General features: G+C 38.0%; 2 protein-coding genes across 4 annotated transcripts; both read left to right on the top strand.

The window, feature by feature from the left end:
• The first annotated feature begins 1,172 nt into the window (after positions 1-1,172).
• Positions 1,173-6,016, top strand: LOC113773320. 2 transcript variants are annotated; one of them, XR_003468805.1, is made up of 12 exons: positions 1,173-1,317; positions 1,409-1,728; positions 2,200-2,306; positions 2,386-2,511; positions 2,593-2,689; positions 3,156-3,230; positions 3,311-3,393; positions 3,829-3,975; positions 4,426-4,498; positions 4,581-4,932; positions 5,572-5,765; positions 5,924-6,016. XR_003468805.1 is itself a non-coding variant. In XM_027317936.1 (11 exons), the coding sequence occupies exons 2-11, from the start codon at positions 1,410-1,412 to the stop codon at positions 5,645-5,647; spliced, it is 1,455 nt and encodes a 484-aa protein (XP_027173737.1). In that variant the 5' UTR covers positions 1,217-1,317; position 1,409; the 3' UTR covers positions 5,648-5,905. The 2 variants fall into 2 exon arrangements, 1 of the variants encoding a protein (XP_027173737.1); XM_027317936.1 differs by lacking the exon at positions 5,924-6,016 and having other exon boundaries at positions 1,217-1,317; positions 5,572-5,905.
• Positions 6,017-9,118: 3,102 nt separating this feature from the next.
• On the top strand, positions 9,119-15,398 carry LOC113773318 (phosphoinositide phospholipase C 2-like). 2 transcript variants are annotated; one of them, XM_027317934.1, is made up of 9 exons: positions 9,119-9,781; positions 12,184-12,380; positions 12,601-12,736; positions 12,821-13,066; positions 13,183-13,421; positions 13,878-13,995; positions 14,393-14,545; positions 14,627-14,713; positions 14,933-15,398. In XM_027317934.1, exons 1-9 carry the CDS (start codon positions 9,461-9,463, stop codon positions 15,224-15,226), a joined length of 1,791 nt encoding a protein of 596 aa, XP_027173735.1. In that variant the 5' UTR covers positions 9,119-9,460; the 3' UTR covers positions 15,227-15,398. The 2 variants fall into 2 exon arrangements, with proteins under 2 accessions (XP_027173735.1, XP_027173736.1); XM_027317935.1 differs by having other exon boundaries at positions 9,120-9,781; positions 13,189-13,421.
• Positions 15,399-15,476: the final 78 nt, after the last annotated feature.

The following is a 15,476-nucleotide window of genomic DNA, read 5'->3' as shown; positions in this document are numbered from 1 at the left end:
TCACTTTGACAAGGAAGTTTGCACCATAAGTTATTGTGATTTCTTGACCATTTGGATATCTAATGGAATTGTTCCTTTTTTTTTTTTCTAATTAATTTCTTCATTTTCTATCATTATTTGCAGCACTTCTTACAATTAGCTTTACTCCAAGACCCAAAATAGAAATTATTTCATCTGCCACAATCCATCTTCTTCCACCATCTATTTTCTTTTCATCTGCATGTACACATGAAACAAAACAGATAGACTAATAAAACTAAATCTACTATATATTGGGGATACTCACAAATTATTGTTGGGTGAGTACTAGTCTTATTTTCTTTTTATATGGATTGTTACTTCAAATCTCTTCTCTTGACTTTTTTTTTTGGGATAAATATAAGTCATGAAGCGTAGCTTGTTTCTTTATATTAAGTGGCTTTTGTAATCAAGTGTTTGGAGATTGAAACTTTTGGTTAGGGAAACCATCGACTTACAAACTATCTTATTGCTTTTACAGTGGAGTAGGAAGACGATGGTGGTAGCATTAATGGTGGAGAACAAGTTGGAATCTATAATGGAAGGAAGAAAGGGATATGGAGGCTTAGAGACTATCATTCTTGTTTCTTTTACCATTTTTTCCTAAAGGCGATTTTTGTTTAATTTTTTATTTCTATTTCCTTTTCAATTTATTTAGTCTCTCTTTATTCCTGCCTTTTCCCTTCATATTATACTACATACGCGTATGTTTTGGGAAATTAATATTATGGTGTTTATAAATTTCTTAATTTATTGATTTTTTCCCCTTGGCTTTTTTTTTTTTTACAACAAAATGCTATATTATTTTGTTTAGTTTTTATTTTCAAATGTACAGAAGGCATCATTGTCATCTTATTAGATTAGATTAGATTTGTTGGTTGGGTGTTGACAAGATTAATGGTAGGGGGTAAATGTAATCTGGTCAAACTATGAGATTTGTTCCGTAATTTGGACAAACCTCAGGGGTGGAAAATGTAATTATTATTATTATTTATTTTTTTGGGCGTCCCCCAATTCTTACCAGTAGAAGGGAAGAGCAGATAGGAGGGCGGCCAACCTGTATAATTGGCGCCAAATATGTTGAACCTGATCCATTCTAATTGATCATACAATTCTGTCGGTCAACAATCGCGGTCTACCTAACCGTCGCTATATTCGGTTCATAACTAACAGTTGAGCTAAGCAGCTCTGGAGCTGACTGCTTGGTGAACTAAAGACCGAAAACGCCCACCCCGAGAAAAAATCAGTTACTCGTCTTTCTTTACATGGACTATTCCAAACCCAATGCCCAGTTTTTCGGTAAGTTTAAAATCGTAATTGGGGTTCCATATCTTCAAGCTTCAAATTTTAATTTCTCCGTATATTTATGCATATTTATAACTTTTTTCAGAATGGAAAACAATAATCAATCTCCGCCGACTACTTCGGCTGCTTCGAGCTCGCCGTCGACGGACTCAACCAGAAACGGAGAAGATTTTGGTGTTGCATCAACGTCGTCGACGAATTCGCAGGTGCAAGAGGAGGAGACAGCCGCTGCCGAAGAGGAAGCGGAGGGTAACGGACTAAGATATCCGGAGCTGATACAGCAGAGGACGAGCTTGTCCTATAACGCATATTCAACGGTAACGGAGAACGCACATGATGTTGTGGGACGGATGAGAGGCGACTCGTTGTCTTGCTTTGTCGTTATCCTCGCCTACTGGTTCTTCGGTATAAATTTCCTTCAACCTTTTGGGTTCAATTGTTTTGAATACCATTTGTGTTTTTGCTTTTTATTATTTGACATTCCGCCTTAAATTCATTTCCACTTTTGAAGGTTAGTTTATACTTTATATTAGTAATTGTAGTTTTGGGAAATGCTCTCTTGCAAAAAACTTTCCACTGAAGTTGCTGGTAATGATGCGCGTACGAATGGTTTACCATGAAAAGAACGTATTAATAAATTGAATATACCTGTCTGTTCTATCTGTTTTGCACACTTGTAGAAGTCCGTCTTGAATCTAAATAATAAACAGCACATGCAGCAATTATATTCTGTTGTCTACCTAAATGTCAACTACTGTTCCTTTTTAGTAATTTTTTTAGCTTTGGGAAGTTGTTGGAAAAACGTTACAGAAACCAACTCTTTTCTCCTTTCCTGTCCAGGAAAGTCTTCTTGATTTTGATTATGTTCTTTTCCAGTATCTATGACTATGATAATGGGAGTATATGGTCCTGCAAGTTTATTGCTCGGACCGTACTCTTCGATCCTGATAAAGCCTAATTCCTTTTTCGTGGAGTATGTAAAGGTACTTTCTTTTGCTTACTGTTCACTCTTCTCTAAAAATCCTTGCAGTGCCCCGCTTTAACCTAAATTGAGTTTATTAGATAGCGGAAATTCACGAGGCAGCTAATGGAGTTATGCTATATGGATTCCACAAAGACCCACCACTGGATGTTGTAACCTCCTGGTCTGAGACTCATAAAACCACTCTCTTCTCCCGCAATCACAAGGCAAGTTTGTTAGCTTTAATTTGCTGCCTGTTTTCATCTTTGTTAGTTCTGGTAGATTCAGTCAATTTCTTGGTGCAACAGGAATGGATATATTTCTTAAATGAAGGATCTCAAGTAAATGTTTCATACGATGTTAACTCTCCAAGCTCCTCTTCTTTAGTCTTTGTAATTGCCCAAGGTAAGTCTGTACTTCTCAAGAGAAGCTCTTTTGTAGGGTTTTTTCTCTTGTAATGCTCACTATTGACAGTTGTGTGTTTCTACAATTATTTTAGTGGACTCTGAGATCAAATCTTGTGCTTTATGCTTGATCTAAAGTTGGATGTTAATCATGTTTGTGTTGATCCTTGACTTAGGCTTGTTGATCAAAACTTCTATCATCCTTATTTCTAATTGAGGGGGGGAATGCATCAACCATCTCAATGCTTGATGTTTCATTATTTTTTTCATTATTATGTTTGAATTGAATAGATATAGAGTGCTCAAATGTTAGTATTCACACAGTGCCACAAGCTTTTTTGTCAAATAGAATGCAAGTTCTATGATAATTAATCTGGTATTGCATGCAGTCTAACTATTTGCATTTAGTAACCTCAGTAAGCTTGTGGCTGCTGTAGATGTTTCTTGTGAAAGTTGAGCCAATGCAGGTAGTGAAGGTCTTAATCAGTGGCTTGAGGACCCATCGTACCCGAATTCCACCTTATTATGGCAAATTATACGAGGTGAGGCAAAGCTGAGAAGCTTGTGTACATGGGTTTCAGTACTTAGTCTGTTATGGTGATAACCAACTTTTTATTTGTAGGCAGTGGCCTGATCCAGCAGGATATATTAACATCCTCTAATTACTATGTTGCAATTGGTAACTTGAATGCTGAAGCAGTGGAGGTAAGTCTAATGTTAGATTCTTATCTGTGTTGACATCGCTAATGAAGTGGCTTTGGACAATTTATAATTAGAAGTGAGTAGCCTATGGAGGTGTGGCATGATAATTTGGAAGAGTGTGGTCTTTAGTTGGTCCTTCCAGGGAAAACAAAGCCATCTTAGTTTGCCTCTTTAATTGTTGTCTTCTTCTCTGAGGAACATAGAGAACAACCACTCACAGGAAATTGTGAAGCCCCAAATATTATATCACAAATTAGCTGGCATTAGTAAGAATCATAATCAGAAGTGCATCTACACCTGCTCGTTTCTTCTATCTCTTTCAGCCCTGGCCCATTGTTCTGGTTACCAATGTTCTATGTGCTTCAGTCCAGTTTATCATAGCTTTCTAGGTGTCTCGCGTTTTGTAATTCCTGCTTATGCTTGACTTTTCATGAACAGGTGCAGTTGAATATGAGATTAAAGACTTATCTATATAATACAACTGGGGCTTACTACCAGTGTGGTCTTACTGAAAGTGGATGTAGTTTTAAACTCTCGTTTACTGGTGGACATACTGCTCTTCTAACCTCTCCTGCTCCAACACCCGTAAGTATGTTACCTGTTTAGATGTCCCAGTACATACAAAACAATCATTTTCCATATTGCTGTATATATTCTGGTTTGATTGTTTTTCACTTCTAATGACAGCTTCTTCTTACACAGATTTTCACGTATAACAAGTATTTAGCAGCCACTACCTTGTAAAGAACCAAAATTTTTGTGTGAAACTCCAGTTTTAATACTCAATGAATCAAGACTGCCGGACAATTTAAGATACTTTATCCTCTAAATCTCCTTATACCATGCATCGAGTGTTATGTGCTTGAGTCACTGAGATGTTTGTTGGCTTAATATCAACAAGCGCAAATAGGCACCATGTTTTCTTATTGAAAGATCATACCATGTGCAATCTTGTGCAAGGCCAGCAAGTCTCCTATGGTATTCCTATCAGCTTCCAAATTAAGTGACATACAGGTTATTTTTCTTTTTCTTTAGGGTAGAGGAAATAACGAGTCCCATGTGAATCTCTCCTATGGGCCCAGATGGGTGACATATGTTGTGGGCATAGGTACCTTCTCCTTCCATTTCTTAAAGAGAGAACAGAATGACAATTGGCTTTCCCTGAAGTTCCTAATGCTGTAGCCATACAGGTGGAATGACAATTCTCATGTTAGTGGCCTTCCACTTCTTCATCCATCTCCGGTGCACAAATCAAGATGGAAGTAGAATTCGATCTGGAGAAACAGGATCTGCGAGGACCCCTCTGCTTGAAAACAAAGATGATGATATCTCGAGCTGGGGTTCCTCGTATGATTCTGTCTCACAAGATGATGTGGATGCTGAAGAGGGGCAGGCAGCGGGTTCACTTGAGGGTACATCAGCAAAAGATGGTGAATACAATAATAATATCCGACGTCTATGTGCAATATGCTTTGATGCTCCTAGGGACTGTTTCTTCCTTCCATGTGGGCATTGTGTGGCTTGTTTCGCATGTGGCACGAGGTCACTACTCTTCTATCTTCACTTCAGCATTAAATTTACTATTGGAGTTCTTTTTCCAAAATGTTTGAGCATAAAATGTCAGTGATACAGGTCAACGAATTTGTCTACCAAGTTGTAAACAGTTATCCTCTTTCTGTCCCCCAATATATAAAATGTAACTGGATAAGTAGATCTACTGAATTGGTCCAAGTAAATAAATGATTAAATACTTCTGGGTCTGGAAGTCATTCTAGGCATCTGATGAGAGGCTACATATGGGAATCCAAAACAAAGATTTGGGATTTCGTTTCCCTTTTTGGTTTATCAATTTTTTTTAAGCATGAAAATGGATGAGTTTAAGAAGCAGGGAATGAGAAGGAGGAATTGAACCTAGGGCCTCCCAATTTTGAAAGTCTCAACCTTAGCCACTAGACCAAGGGCGCTTAAGAAAATGAAAAGGAAATATTTGCTTTTTTTCTGTGGCTTGTTACCAAATCTTTTACAAAATGGACTGATATTTTCCTGATTCAAATTAGAATAATTGGCTGTGATAAATTTTGTGGTTTGCATCATTTGTTCACTGCTGCTCTTGTACTTGAGGAGGCAACAAGTGCAAGTTCAGACATCTCTTATAATCTCGAACTGCTTCCAAACATGCAGGATAGCAGAGGCTGCCGGTGCTTGTCCTATCTGTCGTAGAAATATGAAGAAAGTCAGGAAGATATTCACAGTTTGAGCAGCTAAGCAATCATGTCACATTTACGCTGCCTTCTGCACATATCACGATGTTGAACCAAATGCTATGTTCACCAAGAATTTGATAATTAACAGACTAGAAAATTTTGGATGACAAGGTAATTTTCTTATTCTGACGTGTGTCAACCATTTATAATTGTATTTCCATGAACCATTGGTGGTACGGATGCTCTAAAGAATTATTTACAGTCATTTTAGCCTACAAATATTAATGTTTGTGAATATGTATGTGAAGACAGTTTTTATTCTTCTTCAGTTTCCAATGACGCACGAGAGTGCTGGCCTCTTGACATACTCTTTGAACATGTTATAGTGGAGCTTGCTACAGCTTCACAGTCGTGTTCTTTCCCCTGCCTACACTGATTGAAATACACAGTCGAGAGTACTTTACGAGAACTACAGCTTCTTATACATTAAATTCCCGATTTAGAGCTTGCAAAGGGGAGAAAATTCTCTTGTGTCTTGTTAAACTTCTGTGATGCCTGGTCAAGTCTCAATTCTTCTATTACTATTTGTCAAAAACTTTATTTGCATGATTCATCAATGCATTTTTCAATCTCATATATATCAAAAAAGGGTGAATTTCTCAGAATATTGTTAAAATTAAAAAGCGTCATAAAATTGGTGCTGTCCGATGGAGGGCTCTTAATTAGGGGTTGCCGCAACTCCGATGTGCGGCTTCAAGTAAAAATAATTTTAATTTTAATTTATTTTGGGTTGCTTCAGTTTCTCTTTTTTTAAAAAAAAATTCCTTCAAACTATCGCCGCTCATTTGATTAGCGGCGAAGGCTCATGAGCGGCAGCTTTTTTTATATTTAAATTTTTTTTTGCATCGCCGCTCATGCAAAATCTTGTGGTATATATTTCATAGATGGAACAATTCCTATTCCTGTAAGGAAATGAGTTGTTCCAAATAATTGTTCCACAATGCAATCAGAGAAGGGGGAAATCTGGTGTACATATATATTCAAGACGGTTGAAGACGTGGTGCTTTTTCCATTCTGATTTATCATTTATGTTGTATCCTATTTGCCACCGGTCCATTTGGAGCATTAAAGGCTAAGGGGCCGATTTCCTTGCATGGGCCACCCTGTTACCAGGCTGTCCACAATGTGGGCATAGCAAGTTAGCAATGCCTGGTCCGGTGATCATCCACCTTTCAAAATGAGAACCTAACAAACTATTTCAGCAGCAGCCTATGGGTTGAGATTATTCGTTTTAGATGCTGAAAAGGGCAAAAAAAAAAAGAAAAAAAAAGAGGTCGCCCTAATCATTTCCATTAAGCTTTTAGGAACACTTATCAGTAGTGCTGCTTTAATTAAGCAGTACAACGTCATTGCGAGTCTTTAATTGGCGATTCAGCTGGTTCAACAACGACAGCCATCAAAAGGAGTGACGACAGATATTGTATCAATTACATCGACTCCTCCATGCTGGACAAAAATTCAAAACTGAAGGAGGACCTGTCTTGATATCGTTGAAAATAGGGCTGCCTCGAATCACATGTTTGGCCGCTCAAAGGTCGCGTCATGTTCCCATCGGTTTTGGTCCAGACTTTTTTTTTATTATTATTTCTGCAACGACAAACACCTATTCTACTCGTATACTAATCAAGACTATGAGAGAGGGGAGAGGCAAAAGGAAACGGAAATAGGTTTATTTGCGAAATTTCTTACATTCGTAAGAAACGGAAAAAGGAAAAAAACATTGCAGGGAGTTTCTGAGGTTGGTGGGGGTCTTTATCTCTTAGTAAAAGCCAGTCTTACAGGCTTTCCTGTGGGGTTTCTATCCCATATCGTTCCTTGGGGATTGGGTAGATAAGTTCTCAGGAGAACCTTAAAAGTTGATAGCTTTTGAGGTCAACCTCTGGAAATAAGTTTATTTGCGAAATTCCTTACATTCGTAAGAAACGGAAAAAGAGAGGGGAGAGGCAAAAGAAGCTTGTATGAGGGTTAAAAATAAACAACTAGGCCAAACAAGTACAGTGATGCAACTCTCTGAATTTTTTAAAAATAAGGAAGCATGCATCCTTGTGATGCACCTAGCTATCGGTTTTCGTCCCAACAACTCGAGAGCGATAAAGAATTGATAGCTGACGAGACAACAAAGCAAGGCAAAGCCTTTCAAGTTGGAACGTTCAACTGGAAATTGCTAGAGGGAGACTGCACTAGAAATAGTCATTGTCTCGTCCGAGTGACCAATGAGTGCGCTTGGATACTAGATTATTTGACATAATTTTTTTTAAAAAAATTGTAATATTTTTTAATGTGATATATGTGAAATAAAAAGTGAGTAATTAAATAAATTTGTAGAAATAATCCACTTTTGTTAATGGTCAATTTTATCCATCAATTCACTTGTAGACAAATTTGAGAGTTCAATCAGGCTTTTCGTAAATTCGAATCCTAATAATTTATGTGCACGTCAATTTAATGCTGATACTAATTTGAAGCCAATCAATTATACTCAAAAACCATAAAATGCGGCGCTGGCTTCCATTTATAAATTAGAATTCCTTGAGAAAGTTGTAGGAAATGCGATGCTAGTTTGGATTTGGTTCCTTTCCAATGAATTCTCTATCTATTTTTCATAGCACATATCTCAATACATTACACGTATTTTCGTTTACTACGAACAGACATGATCATTTTAAATTCGACTAATTTTAATCCTTCAGACATGATTAATTTTTAAATTTTATTAATTATAACCCTTGTTAATAAATGAACGCATATAAGAAATGGAGATAAAATCCACTCGAGAGGAGTCAAGCCTGCGCTAGTCCATGCATCAGGTGATAACTCATAACATCAAGCATCTTTGCTAGCAAGCACGCAGTAACTCATTTTCACAACAACCAATTTGCTGGGGGTGACCCACTTGCCGTCAAGTGAAAAACACACACAAAGATTAAAAAAAAAAAAAAAAAGCCAAATCATGATTTAACGAATAAATTCCGTCCACACTGTGGAGGATGACTTTATTTGTCACACCTTGTTGTGTTTCACGTTGCAACTAACTAAAAGTTAGCGTTTTCCTAATCCTTCTGGGAGAACCCTGTAGTACGTACTTTGTCTTTTTTTTCTTTTCTAGCTAATTCGATCGCTCTCCACTTGTTTTTTTTTTTTTTTTTTTTTGTCGACACAGGGGTCAGGGTGTCCACTTGTTTGTTCCATTGATTATATATACATATATATATATATATATATCGGACGTTAAGTACAGCTGCTAGCTAGTCCGGCAATAGTTGTAGGAATGTGGAGGTGCGGTTGTGGACTCGGAAGAACTTAAACTGTGTTGTAAAGGCTTCAGATTCTCTAATTCGCGGTCCCATGCCAAAATGAGAACATCTGCTGCCAGATGTTTAGCACTTAAAATGTATAACCATCCGCAAATCCAGGGGTTGATATAAATTAACTAACTCGGACTTGTCTTCAAAAAAAAATAATAATAATAATAATTCAGATTTTGACCTAGGATTTACTTATCAGGCCTTACATAATCCTTGCCTTGGTCAATGCTGCTTCCCATACTTCCACCCTACATGTGGTATTGATGATGGTGTCGAGTATTATTATTTAATTAGCCTCACCAGTTTCAGCGTTCCACTTCAGGATGAGACTCTGAGAGAGAGAGAGAGAGAGAGCTCAGTTAGCTATGCTCGTATAAATAGTCTAACCTGCCCGTCGTCAAAAAGATACCATTAATCACATACATACGCCTTCAGGTTCAGGTTTTCTCGATCGCGCAATCATTTGGAAGGAAGTTACCGCGCGAGACCATCTAGGAAGAGATGTCAAAGCAAGCTTACAAGGTATGTTGCTGCTTCCGAAGGAGATTCAAGTTCAGAGAAGCTGAAGCGCCTGATGAGATCAAAGCTTTGTTTGGGAGGTACTCAGAAAATGGTCTGATGACGGTTGATCACCTGCACAAGTTCTTGAAGGAGGTCCAGGGTGAAGAGACGGTCACCATGGAAGAAGCAGAATCTGCAATGGAATCCATCATCAAAGACCTCAAACATCTCCACGTCTTCCACCGCAAAGTTCTCAACCTGGAAGCCTTCTTTCGGTACCTCTTCGGTGATGCTAATTACCCTCTCATCTCCTCCAATAAGGTCAGTATATACCATGAATGACTTCCTTGCTACCTATACCACCTTCTGCTCTGTGTAGTAGCTCATCAGGAAAATGATCGTTGTAGTTTTACGTGCTGCATATATATCTGCTTGCTGTAGCTGTTTTGTTCTCTACAATTATAATCACGAAATGAAATCTAACGTATCCATTAATTATCTGCTACGCACTGTAATCGGCCTGCAGAAACCCATTAGCTGATATAATGATATAATGAATCATGGGGAGGGTTTGGTTGGATGGTAAGGTGGGAAAGCTGTAATTAATAAGACCTTCCACTTACTAAGAAGAAAGAAAAAAAAAGAATCGGAGCGAGTCAGGCTGAGCAGTGTCTCCTTTCCGCTATTGACTGACGGATTCCAGGACCTGTCAAAAGTAGAATTCCAATCTTCCTTGAGTGTCTGAGGGTTCTTCATTAACTGTTAGGCTCTCGTATTTTGGTTGGTTACCTTTTTTTTTTTTTTTTTTTTGTTGATGGAGTGGGTGTCCGGGTCCATTCTTACGGGACCCGATTAATCCCACTCCGGCCCGAGAGAAAAGGCCCTATCCCCCTGAATACGTTAATCACGGGATTCGAACCCTTGCAGACACTAAACATCAGCTTCTAAGGAGACTTGTTGAGACCAATCAAGCTGCCCATGAGGGGCGAATCACAATTGTAGCAAATTGGTGGGAGGCAAAATTAGCACCCTTGCCTCCCACCCCACCAAAGCCTTAAAGGCTTGGTGGTGGCCATCAGCCACCGTCAGCCTAAGCTGATGGTTGTATTTTGGTTGGTTACTTAATTTCGCTTTTTCCAGAATGCAATTGGACCATTGCCCCCTATTGCTTGCAGATTGGATTAAGCATGTGAGTTAAAAAAAAAAAAGAAAAAAGAAGCTTGAGTCATACGCATAGGATTTTCCATAAAGTAGTATTCAAGAACACTCAACCGACAAGAGGATTCACAACGTTAATTAGTTAAATTAGAAAAAGAAAACAATGTGGGATCAACAATGATTGTTCTGAAACTTGGTTACTTTATAGATTTATTATAAGTCTCTTATAACTTTATATATATATATTTTTTGAATATTGTCTCATATAATAACTTTACTACATCACTGTCCACCGACAATTGTTTTGAGAAAACAAAGGGTAAAAAACAAAAAAATCCTCTGTGGTAAATCTATTATACAGAAAAACCTCCCGTGGTTTCAAAACGTATAACACGACATCTCATGTTTTGAACTAAATTGTAAATATGACGGAATCCGTTAAATTTAATGGAAATGACTTATTGGAACTTAAAAAAATTTTATACTTAAATTTTTAACAAATATACTTGTTCTACCCCTTAATTCTCAATTTTCTTTCTCTATAGAATAAACAAATGATTTTATTGAGTTGTCTTTTGCTTAATTATATCAGGTCATTTTTGTCATTTCGTCCATTTCCGTTAAGTATAACGGATTCCGTCACATTTACAATTTAGTTCAAAGTATGAGGTCTCGTGTTGTACGTTTTGAAACTACGGAAGATTTTTCCGTATATTAGATTTACCGAGGGAGCTTTTTTTTTTTTACCCAAAAACAAATAACCATTGGTTCAAACGCAAATAGTTCCTCCATAATTTAAATTGTTTTATGGTGTCTGCAGTTTTTGGATAATTTGTTGGACAATTGGACCCATTGCAGTAGGATCAGTCTGTTACACGAATTCTAGGCCCATAATTTTTAGTTTCTGCATACATTATGTGGACCAACCCAAAAAAAAATGAAAAAGAAGGCTTTGCGGCGCTCTATGTTCCTCCTCCTAGGCCGATATTCGGCTCTAGATCAATCGTTTTTTACAGACCATCTTTTGTTCCCATTGCTGGAATCAAAAAGAAAAAATTAACAAAAAAAAAAAAACTATTCACTTGAATCAAAAAGAAAAATAAAAAAACTATTGCAAATTTTGTTATGATTTCAAACATTAAAAAAAACACTGTTGGTATCGTAACTGGCCGAGTCCAACTGACCGTACCAAATGATCTATGTATGGTCTAGCTCTCCTCATTCTTCAGCCGTTCTTAACAATTTGGCAAATGCAAATTTCTTACTATTACTCAACGCTCTGAGAATGCGAATTCGAATGTCGATTCCAGCATCAGGTCACACAATCGTACGAAAGACAGAGCATGAATTCGTAATTCGAAGATGTCCTCTGAAATCTGAAAAGAAGCGACGGTCCATTTTGTATTCAACCCATCTGCATACATTTTTCTTTTTCGATAGTCCTTGCCTTGGTATCCATTAATAAAGAGCTACTACAACAAAACTCTTGCTCTTATATGATGAGAGCTTATTATTCAGAGTCTGCAAGAAAATGATTTCTTTGTTTTTACTCCCTTTCACCCCAGGTGCACCATGACATGACTGCTCCGCTGTCGCATTATTTCGTGTATACGAGTCACAATTCCTACCTGACGGGAAACCAAATCAATAGCGATTGCAGTGATGTCCCGATTATAAAAGCACTGGAGAAAGGCGTAAGAGTTATTGAGTTAGATATGTGGCCGAATTCCACTAAAGACAATGTGGATATCTATCATGGGAGGTATGAACCACTGCGAACTTCTCTTGCTTGTCAGAACTATCTAACAATGGCAATGAAGCTAGTCAAGATCCTCTGCAACATTTAAAGCTGATTCGATTCACCCTTAAATCCAGTTCTATCCTCATGAACAATTTTCCTTTAATTGCTCTCGCTTTCATGGGAGTGCTTGTTCAAGGAGTTCTAATTATGTTACGTTACCGCAAATGTTTGCAATATGCAGGACGCTAACAACACCAGTGGATCTTATCAAGTGTTTAAGTTCGATAAGGAAGCATGCTTTTGTTGCGTCTGAGTTTCCAGTAATTTTAACTCTAGAGGACCATCTCACTCCAGATCTTCAAGCTAAAGTAGCAGAGGTGGGTACGAGTCTTCCCCCTAATTACTTGGTTGATGCTCTCGTGTTTTGGTCTTTTTGTAACCAATTTTAGGTTCAATTGTAGATGGTCACCCGCACATTTGGAGATGTACTCTTCTCCTCGGGGTCCGAGTGCTCCTCGGAATTCCCCTCTCCAGAGTCCCTGAAGAGAAAAATTATCATTTCAACGAAGCCCCCAAAGGAGTATCTTGAAACTAAGAGCATAAAGGAGAGAGATGATCACTCTCGCAAGGCAAAAAATTTGTCAGAAGAAGAAGCCTGGGGAAAGGAAGTCTCAGATATTGCAGATCACTTAAAAATCCGCAATGAGGTAGATCAGATATTAATTATCTTGCATTACCTTAAACATCCATGCGGCAAAATCTCGTTCTTTTGGTACACCAAAAAATTATCAGTTGCTGGTCTGGGAACATTCAATGTTTTTAGCTGCAGAACGAACCAGATGATGGAGAATTTCAAGATGAGGAAGATGCTCATGAAGATATTCAAGAGCTCCAGCAAAATGCAGCACCAAAGTACAAGAATCTAATTGCAATCCATGCACGAAAGAGAAAAGGTGGGATCAAAGACTGGCTGAAGATAGATCCTAACAATGTTACACGTATCAGCTTGAGTGAAGAAAAGTTTGAAAAAGCCGTATTATCTCATGGAGGAGATATTGTCAGGTATGGAATTTGTTACTCTAGGATGTGACTATGTTTTGGTGTTCCGGGCTGAGAAGTGAGAATACCATTAGACCAGCATTGTAACTACTCATCACAAAAATTTTTGTAAACCATTTTAACCTTCTCATGGTTCAGCTTCTAATGTTAGAAAGCTTTTTTATTCTTAAAGTAATCATAAGTATGAAAATAAAGTTGAACTTGGCAAAAATGTATACGATGTACTGATTTTTGAGCTTGTTATGCTGACAAGTTTACTTATGAATTCCGCCATCAAGTTCATTCGTGTTCTGTAGTTACGAAATGCCATCTCAATACTGCGGGATATAAAATTAGCCACACAAAGATCATGTACATTTGACTGGTTAACTTTGTCACAATACGCATAGCATCTGGTGCAGAGGAGATAGGGATTCATGTATGACAAAAGCATTTGATTTGGTGATTGCTTTCCTATAGGTTCACTCAGAGAAACTTGCTGAGAATATTTCCAAAAGCTATGCGGCTTGACTCCTCAAATTACAATCCCCTAATCGGTTGGACACATGGAGCTCAAATGGTCGCACTCAATATGCAGGTTCCTTGACAATTTTTGTTATCACTTAACAGTTTAGATATTCAGTTATTTGGGTGGTCCATCCATGCCTCTAGGCAGAAACACGACCTCATCCTTGGCATGATTTTTTATGCACCCAAAGCAAATCGTATCTTGTGAGGCTAGTGACTGAAAACATACGTATTTCTGGGTTTCAGTCAAATAGGCCTTCGTTCTTCTTTGGAGGTGGGAGTTTGTAGATACAGGATATAACTTCGTGTGGTAAGGTTCGAGATGTAACACCCGAAACAAATTGAAGGAACAGTGTGCACTGCAGTGTGAACTCTTTTAGTTGTTACAGGACTCGGACATATGTGCACTGCCATAAATTCTTGTGTATGTTTTCCGTTTTCCAACTACCAAATTGTATCTATGCCAGGGATATGGCAGGTACCTTTGGCTGATGCAAGGATTGTTCAGAGCAAATGGTGGGTGTGGATATGTGAAAAAACCAGATATTCTACTGCAGATTGGTCCGCACAATGAGGTATTTGATCCTAAAAGGGCTTTGCCTGTGAAGAAGACTTTAAAGGTACATGTCTGCCATAAGTGGTCTCAAGCTATATCTCATGATTTGTAAGCTTTTCTAAGATTCACATTGGTTATATATCAGGTTAAAGTTTATATGGGTGATGGATGGAATTTGGACTTCCATCACACACATTTCGACATGTATTCTCCGCCTGACTTTTATGTGAAGGTAACCAGACCCTGGTTTTTAGCAAAAAATTCCTCTTATCATTTGACCATAATTCTTCCCCAGATACTTGAAAATACAAATGACTGTATTCATGCTGCTTTTTGATGACCGGCAAAAAACTAACAACAAAGAAAAATTCATGTCCCCACCTGCCCAAAAAAATAAAATGTTCATGTCCCATGCTAAGTGCTTTGGTGCTACGGCATTCTCCATTTGTAGGTTGGAATTGCTGGAGTTTCTGATGATTCAGCTGTTAAGAAGACCAAGATAGTGGAAGACAACTGGGTTCCGACATGGGAAGAAGAGTTTGAGTTCCAGTTGAGGGTTCCAGAACTTGCATTGCTCCGGATTGAAGTTCACGAGTATGATATGTCAGAGAAGGATGATTTTGGAGGCCAAACCTGTCTTCCTGTTTCAGAGTTGAGAGAAGGAATCCGTGGTGTACCTCTTTACAATCAGAAGGGAGAAAAATACAAATCCGTGAAATTGCTCATGCGCTTTGATTTTTTGTGAAATCAAACATTTGAAAAAATTTCCTTCAGAAGCCACTTATAATTAAGCTGAATAAGGGGGACCTGATCCTCGGTGCAGGCACTGTATATAGGGATTTGTATCTCTTTTTTTGCAGTGAACTTTGGTTCACATCTATTAATTCATAAGAAAGCTGCCTTTCCACCTTCTGATACCCCATACTCTCGATCATGTAAAAAATTAGTCTTGTTCATGTGCAAATCATCTATTGGTTGCTCCACTCTGTACTAAC

This window comes from Coffea eugenioides, chromosome 6 (assembly GCF_003713205.1).
Source record: "Coffea eugenioides isolate CCC68of chromosome 6, Ceug_1.0, whole genome shotgun sequence".
NCBI classification, from domain to species: Eukaryota; Viridiplantae; Streptophyta; class Magnoliopsida; order Gentianales; family Rubiaceae; genus Coffea; species Coffea eugenioides.
The sequence above is the reverse complement of the archived record's forward strand: the minus strand, read 5'-3'. Positions and strand labels throughout refer to the sequence as shown.

What these genes read in the sequence shown, in the direction of transcription:
- LOC113773320 (XM_027317936.1), top strand. Translation starts at nt 1,410, where the DNA reads ATGGAAAACAATAATCAATCTCCGCCGACTACTTCGGCTGCTTCGAGC. An exon ending in GACATATGTTGTGGGCATAG is followed by an intron (nt 4,499 to 4,580) that starts GTACCTTCTCCT and finishes GTAGCCATACAG; the next exon opens with GTGGAATGACAATTCTCATG. An exon ending in TGTTTCGCATGTGGCACGAG is followed by an intron (nt 4,933 to 5,571) that starts GTCACTACTCTT and finishes CCAAACATGCAG; the next exon opens with GATAGCAGAGGCTGCCGGTG.
- LOC113773318 (XM_027317934.1), top strand. Translation starts at nt 9,461, where the DNA reads ATGTCAAAGCAAGCTTACAAGGTATGTTGCTGCTTCCGAAGGAGATTC. An exon ending in CTCTCATCTCCTCCAATAAG is followed by an intron (nt 9,782 to 12,183) that starts GTCAGTATATAC and finishes CTTTCACCCCAG; the next exon opens with GTGCACCATGACATGACTGC. An exon ending in CATGGAGGAGATATTGTCAG is followed by an intron (nt 13,422 to 13,877) that starts GTATGGAATTTG and finishes GCTTTCCTATAG; the next exon opens with GTTCACTCAGAGAAACTTGC.